The sequence below is a fragment of the Myxine glutinosa genome, chromosome 12 (genome assembly GCF_964187855.1).
Source record: "Myxine glutinosa chromosome 12, kmMyxGlut1.1, whole genome shotgun sequence".
In the NCBI taxonomy this organism is placed as follows: Eukaryota; Metazoa; Chordata; class Myxini; order Myxiniformes; family Myxinidae; genus Myxine; species Myxine glutinosa.
In genome coordinates, this window is record NC_136272.1 from 57,138,555 (window position 1) to 57,152,668 (window position 14,114).

Here is a 14,114-nt window from a genome sequence, read left to right on the forward strand (position 1 = left end):
GTTAATTGTCTATTACGATTCACTGGAGAGGGGTTTACTTGTAGACCGTAATGTCTGGGTATAGTTGGCGATGGTGGGGCAGGGTTTAGCTTGATCGGGAATGTTCGGATTTCTGTCGGCATTTATGTCGGTTGATTAATGGTGCGTTGCATGGCCGGCCTTGTAATAATTATAAGAACATAGGGGACATCACATGAGGCAATCACATATTGGGGAGATTAATCTTAAACCCTAGAGTTAATTAGCATGTCTTCAACTCCCGTGTGAAGAACACATAAACAACCTTAAGCTCACAGTTTTCCTACTTACATACATCGAGATTGGCTTCTTATCGCATGCGGTTCATGCTTCCCTACACAGTCCTATCTCCACTATGGTATGTCATCAGTGCTCATCACCTACCCCCAAAAACGTAACAATATTTCTATTTAAAACTGTCACATCTTTTTGCCACACCCTGTATATGGTGGGATAGCAATAGTGATATTTATTGTCCCATATCCAGGGAAATTCCTCTTCAGTGACACAGTAAATTAACACTTGAAATTTGAATTTAACACTTGAAAGGCACATGGTATAAATGACCTTCGTAAGTGAGGAAGAAATAAATGTTCTTCATAAGTGTAGAACGAAAGGGTCTCCCTGAAGTCCATTCAAGAAGTGACTTTCATCGGTACATACAGTACATGCATCGACTTCCTTTTCATTGCTTCTGCACAGCGAGTTAGTTCATGTTGAGGACAAGATCCGGAAAGATAGGAAACGTGACTTGGTGTATGGCGTCAGATGTGGAGACCCATCATGCACTGGGATCTACACAGGAGAAACTCGGAAAACTCTTAAGGCCCGTATGAACCAACATCGCCGTCCGCTCATGAAGAGGCTTTGAACTCTGCTGTATATACGCACTTGAACCTGCATGGGCACAGCCTTGATACCAGTCAAGTGGTCATCTTAGACAGAGAAAAAAGTGGTTTGCTCTCGGTGTAAAGGAATCCATTTGCGAAAGCGTTGGAATCACCATCTCTCAGCAGAAAGGGTGGTTTGTGATTTCATCCGTCACGGACGTGGGGCAAGGCTATTACATCTCTTCCATGCCATCTGCGATCATCACGTGATGCCCGGATTTGTCTATGGACCAAATTGACTCTACCAACAGTGGAGGTGACGTGGCGATTCTGAAGCTTCTTCACTTCAACATCTGCCATGACCAAGGAGAGTGAATTCTCACCGGAACGTCGGCTCTACTCACTTGTAAGTGCAGCTTTTTCAATTATAAACATCCTGTTTTACCGTGACTGGATGAATAATAAAAACCTGCATCGATAAAACTACTTTGTTGAAAAGAAGTTTTTTAACGTCTTGTTATATTTTGGAAGGTTGTCGACTAATTAATCAACCTGGATCCTATTCACTTCAAAGAAAGATGCCATAAGATGTGTATTGTGAATAAAACTAGAGCTTCCAGGGAAGCAGAACTCAACTGAACTGACTGCACAACTTTAAAGTAGGTCAGTTGTCTGTACTAGATTTGACTTATTGTGGACGTTAGAGTCTTAACGTCGTTTCAGAGCTGAAAACAATATGGCGGCCTATGGCGGCCATTTTGTGACGGATCGGGTTGGAATGCAATAGCAACCTACCTTGTGTGGTAATGATTAAACATTCTAAGTTTGATCAAAATCTGTTAATATTTGTGGACGCTAGAGTGTTAACGTCGTTTTCATGACCAATAACAAAATGGTCGCCTAAGTCCGCCATTTTTCAACGCATCGGGCTGAAATGTAATACCAACCTGTTCCTTGGGGTAAGGATGCTGCATGTCAAGTTTGATCAGAATCGGTTGATATTTGTGGACGCTGGAGTGTTAACGTCGAAAAGTTAACGGACGACAGACGACGACGACGACAGACGACGGACGCCGGAGGGTTCAGTATGTGATGAACTCAAATGGACGGTAGTCCAGTTGAGTTAACAAGTGCAACGTCATGGTAAACGTCAAGGGTTTTGTTGATATCGTCTATTTTGAAAAGATATCAAATAATTGCTGAGAATAATTGCAATTGATAAACAACAATGATACTAATATTAACAAATCTTTTGTTTATAGTTTGGACAGACATTGGAGTTTAGGACAAAGTGTCATCTCAAAGTTTTACCTGAGGCTCATGTTTCTTGAAACTGGCTTCATCCTCGTCGACCTCAAAAAACATTTCATTGGTCGTTATTGAGAGGGTCCCTTTGGCCACCACACCTGGAGCAACCAGCTGGGCTGGAGTGCTGACGACCACTGGCCCTGCCCAAAGCAGAATAAACACACAAATAAACCAAAATACACCAACAAATCGCGAAAATTCAACAACATTGTTGTGAATACATTAAAGAACACGCAAATCGAGTTCGACTCTTGTGAAGAGGAATGTTCTTCGACATCAATTTCTCACCAACAACGATTAAATACTACACGTGACTTTATAACTGTGGACAGTCATGACACTTTGCAGTTATATTTAAATGAAATTTGCCTGAAAAGAATATTGCTCTTTAGAAAACTTTTACATGTCTGGGAAATACCTTGAGAAAAAGGTGGCGTTTCAGGAACACCCCATACTCTTGATTTTCCATAACACATGACCATATCAACTAGAGGTTCCAGGGAACCTGAACTCAACTGGTCTATATCATTATGGTTAGAATATGCATAATAGAACCACAAACTATATCGTTTATATGTGCTAAAAAGGTACAGTAACGTTGAAGGTATCTCGTGTTCAAACAGGAAACTAGAAAAAATTGAGTTTTAAGTGAGGCATGAAAAGTAAAACTACAATTACTTTTCTCAGATTTCAGACTTGAATTTATTATGTGTGTTGAGGTTTGTTACATACTGTCTACACACCAAGTTTCAGCCTTCTAGCTACATTAGGAAGTACCAGATTGACAAAAATTGATTTTTCAATATGGCCGCCCTGCCGCGACCATTTTTGGGCGTGCAACAACCAAATGCAATCCCAATCTAGTTTTTGTCTTAAAGATGCTGCATAACAAGTTTCATCAAATTTGATCAATATTTGTGACTTTTAGAGCGTAGACATCGAATTGTTTACAGACGACAAACAGACAGAAGGACGACGGACACTGGGTGTCGACAAAAACTCAGCTGGACATAGTCCAGTTGAGTTAACAACAAAGTCGAGGCTCACAGAGGAGCTCGGACTAAAAAGAGAATTAACTGTCCTTGTATAGATATATTTCTTACGAACATGCGTGACCTCCACACTCTAATTTCCAAAAAAAAGTGTTCAAAGGTGTTCCAAACGTGCACACCTTGTATCCCTGCCATTTTGCTTTTGCTTCTTGTTGTAAAATGTGCATATGATGGAATTTTATAATGGACAGTTTAATGCTTGCACCGAATGCTGCAGCACGATTAGGTACAACAACCCAAGTGTTCGTGAATTGGAAGTGTAATAAATCAGCTCTCGGTGAGCTTCCTTGCTTTGAGATAATAAAGTAATTTTTATTGCTTTTGCTTTGTTTGTTATTCCTTTGCTTTAAGTATGCATAATTGTCACCAGTAACATGGCCGCACCTTAATGCTATCTGGTCATACATCTTTGGCTTTTGCCATTCCAGGGGCATGTGATTTGCTATTTTCATCATCCGTTAAATCCCAGCCACAACAAAGATATTTTCTACCCCCATTAACCTTCCCTGAGCCAACCTATTTCCAAGTTTCCAGTTTGTCCTTCCTGAGAGTTTGCAGCTGTATCCAACTTGTTCACTCCCTGTGTCCTCCCCTTGCCTTGTAGCGGCATCATTTTGCCTTGGATACATAATAGGTAAATATGCTTGACCTCTGGTTTATCGGGAGATTTCCGGTATGGGTTTTGCTGGAAGGCGGATGAGTGGGTTGTACAGTGGTGGTTTGAATAAAGAGAATGGATTCGGAATCCTAATGTTTCAGACGTCTTTTCTTCAACGCTAAATTGGTGACCCAGACACTATCCAAAAGATGACACAAGGAGTAACAGGAACGCAACCAGTCGCCAGGAACGACCCCCGGGATGTCACCCAACCAGCTTCATCTGTGGCAGGGTTTCCATAAAGCTGCCGTATTCTGGCCTAATGACCCTCAGCTATGGTTTGCACAAGTCATAAAGTCCAATTCAAGAACATTACTACCAAGTTGACACAATTAAAATACATTGTTGCCTCCTTGTCACCAGAGTATGTGATGGAAGTGAGACATATTTTAGAACAGGGGTTCCCAACCTGTGGGCCGCGACCCCCAGGGGGTCGCGGAGGGTGGGCTGGGGGGTCGAGAAGCCTTGGGAGAACTTGGTAGCCTTGGGAGAAGGGAACATTACCAAAACTTTCATTTCGCTGATACCTAGAACACACAACATAATGTTGTGCCGGTGGAGTTGGCTATAGTTTTCGCTCGCTCTTTTCGATGTGTTGCCGATATGAGATGAACATAGTCTATTTCCGGGTTTTTGTATTTACAGATCTGAAGCAATGGCTAAAAGGCGCAAATACTCGGAAGACTACCTCAACATTGGCTTCACCACAGTACTCGCCAACAACGGCGTCGAGAAACCACAATGCATCTTGTGCCATGTTGTCCTGAGTGTGGAGTCGATGAAACCTTCGAAACTCAAGCGTCACCTAGAGACGAAGCATCCGGAACACGCAAAGAAGGATTTGGAGTTCTTCAAACGCCATGAGCTTCTTCTCAAACGTCAAAAGCTCGATGCTAGTGGGTCTTTTCAGCAACATAATGCAGCAGCAGTGGAGGCCTCATATGAAGTTGCGTTGGAAATTGCCAAACACAAAAAGCCTCACACCATTGGAGAGACACTTATCAAACCCTGCATGTTCAAGATGGTGAAGCTCATTCTCGGGGAAGCCAGCGCGAAGAAGATGCAGCAAGTATCTTTGTCGAATAATACTCTTCAGAGGCATATTTCTCATATGTCTATGGATGTGAAAGAGCAGGCTTTGGATGAAATCAAAGATTCTCTGTTGTTCTCCTTTCAACTCGACGAATCAACGGATGTGAGTTCATGTTCTCAGTTGCTTGTCTTCATGAGGTACATTCATTCAGACGACATCAAAGAAGAATTCCTCTTCTGTAGTGCACTTGAAACCACTACAAAAGCTGTTGACGTCATGGAAAAGGTCTCTACCTTTTTCATACCGAAGGTCTTCAATGGGGAAACGTGTGCGGGGTTTGTACGGACAGAGCACCAGCTATGCTAGGATCGAACTCAGGATTCCAGACAAGAGTGAAGGAGCTGGTTCCCCAAGCTTAGGGCATCCACTGCATGATCCACCGATATGCTCTCGCCAGTAAGATGCTTCCTGCCACTCTGCGGGAAGTGCTCGATTCTGTGATCAAAATTGTGAATTACATGAAGGCTGGGGCACTCAACACTCGTCCATTCAAAGAACTCTGCAAAGACATGGATGCTGACCATGAGGTCCTTCTCTTCTACACGGCTGTACGCTGGTTGTCGCGAGGGAACGTTGTGAATCGTGTCTTCGAGCTGAAAGACGAAATCAGGTTCTTTCTGGAAGTGCAAGAAAAGAGAGATCTTCTGGCTCCCTTCGATGATGAAATGTGGTATAAACGGGTTGCGTACTTGGCGGACATTTTCGACCAGCTGAACAAGCTGAATTTGAAATTTCAGGGAAGAGAAACACACACTCTCCTATTTCAAGACAATCTACGGGCCTTCATATCTAAACTGCAGAACTGGCGTCGGAAAGTCAATCTTGGGAACATCGCCATGTTTTGAAAAACTCTGCGGAGTGATGAATGAATCTGAGGGCGAACTAGATCAGTTCCTGAAGGATGAGATTACCAGACACCTTGAGTCCCTAGAAAAGGAATTCCAGCGATACTTTTGTAAAACTGAAACGGCTGATGGCAGGGGGGTCGCGTGTGTTTCGGGGTTTTGAGAAAGGGGTCGCGAGTACAAAAAGGTTGGGAACCACTGTTTTAGAAGAACCTCCAAAGAACAACACATACATGACTTTGAAGATCGTACTCATAAAGCACACTGACCACTGCCACTTTCAACAACTTCTTAGACCTGAGGATTTTGGAGATCAAAGACCCACACACTACTGAGTCATATGCAGCAGCTTCTTGGTGACCGACATGCCAGCTTCAACTAGTCGCTCTTTCGTGAGTTGCTCTTGCAACGTTTACCACCCCACATCCACACGATGCGTGCAGCTAATGCAGAGCTAGCAGTACCCGCCGCTGCGGATCTACCTGATTATCTCATTGACACTGGTACACTGACCGTGGCTAATGTGACACATCCACAACAGTACGTCGCACAGCTACAATCTGAAATGGCGGACCTCAAGAAGCTCGGCATGGAGTTCCATGCTGTGCAACGCCAGTCATGCCCATCTTAGTGTACCCCTTGAAGGAACAGAGAGAAATGATGTATACCGAGCTACCGTTCGCCTTCACTTTCCATGCATGAACACTCCAGATTAGTGTTGGTACCACGTCACCTTAGGTGCTAATGTTCGTCATTGTAAAGCACCATGCTCGTACCGGCTGCAGAGAAACGACGAGGCCCACAACAAATGGTGACGAGCTCACCTGGGCCATACGTCAGTCGCCTTGTCTTCCTCAATGGATCATACTGGCGGACTTCATTTTCTTGTAGATACAGGGGCAGATGTGAGTATTGTGCCACCGTCTGCAGCTGAATGGAAAAACAATCGACAGGAATATCCATTGCATGCCGCTAAAAGTGCTATTGCTACTTCTGGAGCACGTTTCCTCCAGCTTGATTTGGGTTTACGTCGATCATTTCCATGAGCTTTTACTATTGCTGACATTATAGAGACTCCATACTAGGTGCGGATATTTTGCATCATTTCAATCTCATCGTCGATGTCAAACATGTACGTGCATTGGGTGCCTCAACACAGCTTAGTGTTCCCGGTAAAGCATCCACCGTTTCGTCGCTGAATATCACGTGTCTTCCATCGATGCCCACATGTCATTTTCAGAAAGTATATTATGACTTCCTGTCTATAACACGCCCATCGGAGACAATCCAGCCCATCAAACATCAGATCGCACATCATACCGAGATGACGGGAACCTCGGTTTTCATGAGTGGACGTTGACTAGCACCCAATAATTAATGTACTTCCCGCCAGGAGATTGATGACATGTTGCAGTCTGGGATCATCAGATCATCGTCCAGAAGTTGGGCTTCACCACTACACATGGTATTTAAAAGACACCTGAGAATTGTCGCCCTTGTGGGGATTACCGGTCCACAAACAATGCGACTGTTCCAGACCGTTACCACATTCCACACGTTCAGGATTTTACCACTACACTCCATGGTGCTACATGGAGGTGCCAACCTCGTTTGTGCGTACCATCAGATTCCCGTGGATCCAGAGGGCATCCTGAAGGCAGCAGTCACCATGCCTCTCAGCCTTTTCAAATTCCCTCCGATGCAGCTTGGCCAAATCCAGAGGTGCCAACATGCCTGATGGGGGAAGCGCCTGAGGTCGCAGTGGGTATGGCCCTTCACCAGTTCATCGATGCCGACTGGCGTCCATTGGCTTTTTTCTTTGAAACAACATTTTGCTTTGGACACAAAATATGTATGTAAATATGCTTGAACTCTGATTTATCGGAGGATTTCCATACAGGTTTTCCAGGATGACGGATGAGTGGGTTGGACGGTGGGGGATTGAATATAGAGAATCTACCTGGATCCAAACCTCTTTTCTTCGACACTAAACACTCATTGTTCCCCACATCCCTTATTTCTTCAAGTCTCCCTCTACGGTGTCCCTCATCCCAGCCGTTTGTGAGTTTCCCCCCTCTCTTTCAAATGTTCCTTTTGATCCGTCACGTCATGAACCATTCTGTGATCTAGCTCCACCACAAGCCTCAACATTGTGAACAGAAAATTGGGGTAATACCCCTGGGCGCTCACCTGGTAGAATAAAGCGGTATACTACACGGACTAAAGGTATTTTAAACAGCAGTATCACGGTATTTTAAAGCAATGTCAATGGATGCCAGAAGACAGGGCATCATGTACAATCCTACAAACATAATCATAACACCACAAATAATTTTTTCATCGAAATTGTGTGTGTAGTTCCTGAGAAGAAAGCAAATACCTATTTTGGGGGTCAAACCTGGATCTACTTTGACCCCACCTTAGACCCCTTTAAACCCCGGTGTTTTTTTATTATTATTAATGCCGTGAACAAACTTGAGTTGCAGCATACAAATATCATTAGTGCCAAGTTTGGTCACAATCCCATCAGCAGATTCAGAGAAGAAGTTGCAAATGTTTACGGCCTGACGGACGGACGGACGATGCGCCATACCCATAAGCTCCCCGGAAGTACGTTTCCGGTGAGCTAAAAAAAAGGACGTCTCCAACTGCATTCCTGCTCAATTTGGTCACATCAGATGTTACATTCTTCTTAAAGAAGCAACCCTTCTGTCTCACTCTGATAGAGTTCCAGGAGCATTGTTGCAATGGCCACATGAACTTCCTTTTGATCAAACATGACGTTCTTTGGTACCCACCTTCCACTGACCTTACTCAATTCCGGGTAAGAATAAATGAATGTTTCAACACTTGCATCCAATTCTTCTACAATTTCATGTTTAGTAATATCACGCTTATCGAATTATTATGGACAACCCTCCCATCAATGGAATACTGTTCTCCCCTCTGGGCCGGTGCTCCTCCCTCACAACGTCATCGGCTTCACGCAGTTGAAACAAAAGCTGACAGAATCATTGGAATCTCCCGCGATGAAGTTAACTCCAAGGGCCTTTCACTCACTCGCCACAAGCAGGTTGGTGGTCTTTCCGTCTTCTACCGACTCCTCTCTGGCCTTGCTCCCCCAGCTCTGTCTGTGCTCTGTCCCCCAAATATTCCTAAAGGTCGCACAAGATCTGCCAGCAACCCTCTTATGGTTAAACTACCAAAATCAAGACTCTCTATTGACCTTCACTCTTTCATTCCTCTTTTCTCCCACCCATGGAACAAACTACCCCACTCTCTTCAATCCCTCTCCTTCCTCTAGGTCTTTAAAACAGCTGCTCACCACCATCTATTATCTTCCCCCATCCAAAACCTTGAACTTTTCTACCCACGTTAATTCACCCAAGATCCACTTTTTTGAAATACCGACTTCTTTCCTGGAAGTCCTAGCAGTGTCCTTGTGTTTTTTTTTTTTTAACCTCTCCCACCCCCGCCCCGTCCCGTCCCACGCCTCCTCCCCCCAAGCCCTCTCCCTCCCACAGATCTCCCGATGTCCCTGCTCTCAAATGTTGAACTTGTGTGCTTCCCTCTCTCTCCCCATCTTGTCTCCCACTCCCTTTATCTTATGTTTCATGTTTTATGTGTCAGTATGTCTTTTTGTGATCAATGTTAGCTCTTACACAAGCCTCAATCTTGTACACAAAAACAAACAAACAAAAAAAAAGCTGTTCATTTCATTACATTAATGTTTGAGTTGTTTATGAGAATTATACTCAAGATCTCAAAACCAACACATGGATATTTTTTTAAACTTCTACAATTTAAACTCAATGGTGTTTGACGTGTATTCCAAAGTCAGATGGTCGCATGTAAGTTTCAGCTGGGTTGACGTTCCCTTTCGCAACAAACGTATAAAGATAAACCTGTCGCACAACATGTGTGACAATGTTAGCTGCCATCTTGGCTTTACTCAGAACATGCTTTAACAAACAGTGATGTCATTTCTTATTAACTTTCTCAAAATAGCCATAATTGGACAAACTTTCAGCATTCAACTCTTACTTTTTAACAAAAAAAGGTTTGTGTAACCATCGGACGATGTTTAGACACGCGATGATAAATAAATCAATCAGATTGACAAAGTTAGGTTGCATTTAATTTTGGTGTTCAAATGCAAATTTAGCATTTATATTTAAAGTGCTTCGTGTATTCAGAACGATAAATGCATTCACAACCACTTCGGTATTCACAACTGAGCGGAAAACATAAAGTACAGAAACTTTCAAGGAAAAGCAAAATGACTCAATTATGAAACTATGAGTATTTAAAGGCCTAATCAGAAACGTCATTTGCAGAAAGGCAACACCAGGTCAGAACTCATCCAATGACAAATGATAAATGACAGAAATGACAAAAAGCTCAATTAGTGCTTATTTGTTTATATATGCTTCAAAAACTAAAAATCTACCAAAACAAATCCAACAAAATTTTGCATGCTGCCTACCTAGGGAGGGGGTTAAAAGTGGGGGGGAATACCCCAGGTAGGGTTTCTGTCAAGGTAGCATATCTGAGGGAGGGGGTTAAAAGTGGGGGGAATACCTGTTGTCTTTTTGTTGGTGTTTGAATTTCGTATTTTTTTACCAATTTTTTGTGAAGTACAACATGTTGTCTTTTGATTAAATCTGTCAGCACACGATGGGTGCTTATGTGAGTATTCTCCTCCTCCCTCCCCTTCCAGTGGAGGTTGGAGTCCCTCAAGGCAATGTCTTAGGACTATACTTGTTCGTCATCTCCATTAATGACCTCTCTAATGCTCCAGAAATTCTCTATTCATTTTTGCACATGACTCCATATTGTGTTGTACGACTGACAGGCAGGCATCACTTTTTGATAATCTGTAATTGATTAGGTGTTGCATAACAAATATAACATGCCTTTCAATTCTGGCAATTCTTCCTACCTCACCCTGTTGTGCCAGCATTGTCAAACTCATCCACATATCTATCCTGAAAGGCAGTCACTGGAAAATGTCTCGAACATATAAGCGTCATCATCAGTCATGACCTCTCCTGGGCTGCCCATATTGCAAAGCTGGCATCCAAAGCCAGTAACAAACTGGGTATCCTCTGTCAATTAAAGCCATTCTTTGATAAATCATAACTACTCTCAGCCAACAAGGCCTCCGTCCATAGCTCAATGGAGGAGTTTCACCTATGGGCTCATGCCCCAGCATCGCATCTGTTTCTCCTGAAATTTGTCGAAGCCAAAGCATTCAAAATTATGGGAGTCTCCTGCAACGAGGTTGAATCACCAAGCCTGTTGCTTGCACATGACAGACAAGTCGATTGCCTCCCTTTTTCTTTTACCACCTATCCTACAGCCTAACTCCTTGTGCTCTCTCCGCCTTCCGATCCTCCCGGGTTCACCGGGATGCACGCATTCTTCCAAGAACCCTCTCGTGGTTAAACTCCCACAATCCGGACTCACCGTACATATGCACTCTTTTGGCCTTCTTTTCTCATGTTATGACACTGCCTGCTCGAGGCCGTTCCATCCCACTCTTCTTTCCAGTGCTTCAAGCAAGTTGTGCACCGCCATTTAATGCCATCCCCCATACCTGGTCATGATCCTTTTTACCCCCATTATTAACACAACCCCCTCGCAGGTTATTATGTTTCCTTCCTTCCTGTATTTCTTCTTTTCCTATTCATTCATCCTCTTGCTTGTTGCAGTTACCTCTGGTGTCACGGCCATTTTATCATTTTGTTGCCCTTTCCCCTCCTGCCATCTCGCTCTTCAATAAACCTCAATCTTGTGTCGGAAAAGATTGTGCATCACAAATGTGGAAAACAGCCACATTCTCACGAGTCTTTTCCTTTAAATATCATGAAACCTTCCCTTTGCACAACAGTGTGCGGAGCATTCATCGGTCATGAATGTAATTTCAGAGAGACCACTTGGCAGCAGACTGACCGGCCATGTTGTCCAGCTCTTTCTCTTCCATGAGGCTCAAAGCATCATCTTCCCCTTCAAGCATGAGCTCGCTGTCTGCATGTTGAGTGCCCAGCGTTTGTGCCCGGATGGTCTTGCGAGTTTGTTTTACTGCCTCTTCATCCGCACCAACTGTTGGCACAAGTTTGAGCATTGTTATCATGACATTCGTACAACCTGTCCCTCCCAATCAACAACATTTAAAATCTTAAAATGCAAAAGGGATAAAAACAATTACAACCGGGTGGACACAGCCACACAGGCCTTAACATCTGCCCATATGAACCCATCTGCCCATATGAAACTTAACATCTGCCCATATGAAACTTAACATCTGCCCATATGAACCTTAACATCTGCCCATATGAACCTTAACATCTGCCCATATGAAACTTAACATCTGCCCATATGAACCTTAACATCTGCCCATATGAACCTTAACATCTGCCCATATGAACCTTAACATCTGCCCATATGAAACTTAACATCTGCCCATATGAACCCATCTGCCCATATGAAACTTAACATCTGCCCATATGAACCTTAACATCTGCCCATATGAACCTTAACATCTGCCCATATGAACCTTAACATCTGCCCATATGAACCTTAACATCTGCCCATATGAACCTTAACATCTGCCCATATGAACCCATCTGCCCATATGAAACTTAACATCTGCCCATATGAACCTTAACATCTGCCCATATGAAACTTAACATCTGCCCATATGAACCTTAACATCTGCCCATATGAACCTTAACATCTGCCCATATGAACCTTAACATCTGCCCATATGAACCTTAACATCTGCCCATATGAACCCATCTGCCCATATGAAACTTAACATCTGCCCATATGAAACTTAACATCTGCCCATATGAAACTTAACATCTGCCCATATGAAACTTAACATCTGCCCATATGAACCTTAACATCTGCCCATATGAAACTTAACATCTGCCCATATGAACCTTAACATCTGCCCATATGAAACTTAACATCTGCCCATATGAACCCATCTGCTCATATGAAACTTAACATCTGCCCATATGAAACTTAACATCTGCCCATATGAAACTTAACATCTGCCCATATGAACCTTAACATCTGCCCATATGAACCTTAACATCTGCCCATATGAACCTTAACATCTGCCCATATGAAACTTAACATCTGCCCATATGAACCCATCTGCCCATATGAAACTTAACATCTGCCCATATGAACCTTAACATCTGCCCATATGAACCTTAACATCTGCCCATATGAACCTTAACATCTGCCCATATGAACCTTAACATCTGCCCATATGAACCTTAACATCTGCCCATATGAACCCATCTGCCCATATGAACCCATCTGCCCATATGAACCTTAACATCTGCCCATATGAACCCATCTGCCCATATGAACCCATCTGCCCATATGAACCCATCTGCCCATATGAACCCATCTGCCCATATGAACCCATCTGCCCATATGAACCCATCTGCCCATATGAACCTTAACATCTGCCCATATGAAACTTAACATCTGCCCATATGAACCCATCTGCCCATATGAACCCATCTGCCCATATGAACCCATCTGCCCATATGAACCCATCTGCCCATATGAACCCATCTGCCCATATGAACCCATCTGCCCGTATGAACCCATCTGCCCGTATGAACCCATCTGCCCATATGAACCCATCTGCCCATATGAACCTGTCCTATCTTTAGACTAAATAGCCAAACTGTGGTTTTTGATTGGATGTTTCATCGGACAGACTATGTATTAGCAAATCTGTGGGCGGATCCGCCGGATCGTCGAAGTACTGCCTTACACCCATTACCCGGACAGCTCGCCATGGCTGCCATGTTTCTGCTCGGGTCGGCCCAAGCTAACTGCGGAAGCGTCAGACAGCATTCCCAATCGTTTTGCACAATGTCTTCGATTTCAGTTTTCCCTTCAGTGTAAAGGCAGCAGACTAACGGGCATCTAACATCAGCAGACTAACCCCCATTGTCATGGGGCCCGCAAGGCTAACCCCCGCTCTAGCAGGGAAAATGGCCTTAAAACGATCATTCATTCATTCATTCTTCAGTGTAAAGCAAGGATCATCAAATATCTATATCTATCTATCTATATATATATATATCTCGAACGGTTGCAGCCGATATCTGTCAATGGCCTTGAGAAGGTCATAGTAGGTATGGGCCTCAGACCTCCAGGCTTAGAAAGGCTTCTTTCTCCGAAGCGATCATGTTGTTGTTTTTGTTGTTGTGAAAGGAACATGTGAAGATATTAATATGTTGAACATTGCTTCGGTGTTTTTCTTTCTCCGAAGCG

At 43.5% G+C, this 14,114-nt stretch overlaps 1 protein-coding gene across 1 annotated transcript in view; it reads right to left on the bottom strand.

Annotated features, from left to right (window-relative positions):
• Positions 1 to 14,114, bottom strand: part of LOC137437425 (neurobeachin) — a 677,671-nt gene that overhangs the window by 111,339 nt on the left and 552,218 nt on the right. Inside the window, exons 39-40 of the mRNA XM_078766839.1 lie at positions 11,760 to 11,909; positions 2,160 to 2,296 (exon numbers count right to left, since the gene is read on the bottom strand). Coding sequence (XP_078622965.1) covers positions 2,160 to 2,296; positions 11,760 to 11,909 — 287 coding nt within the window. The remainder of the gene's footprint in view (positions 1 to 2,159; positions 2,297 to 11,759; positions 11,910 to 14,114) is intronic.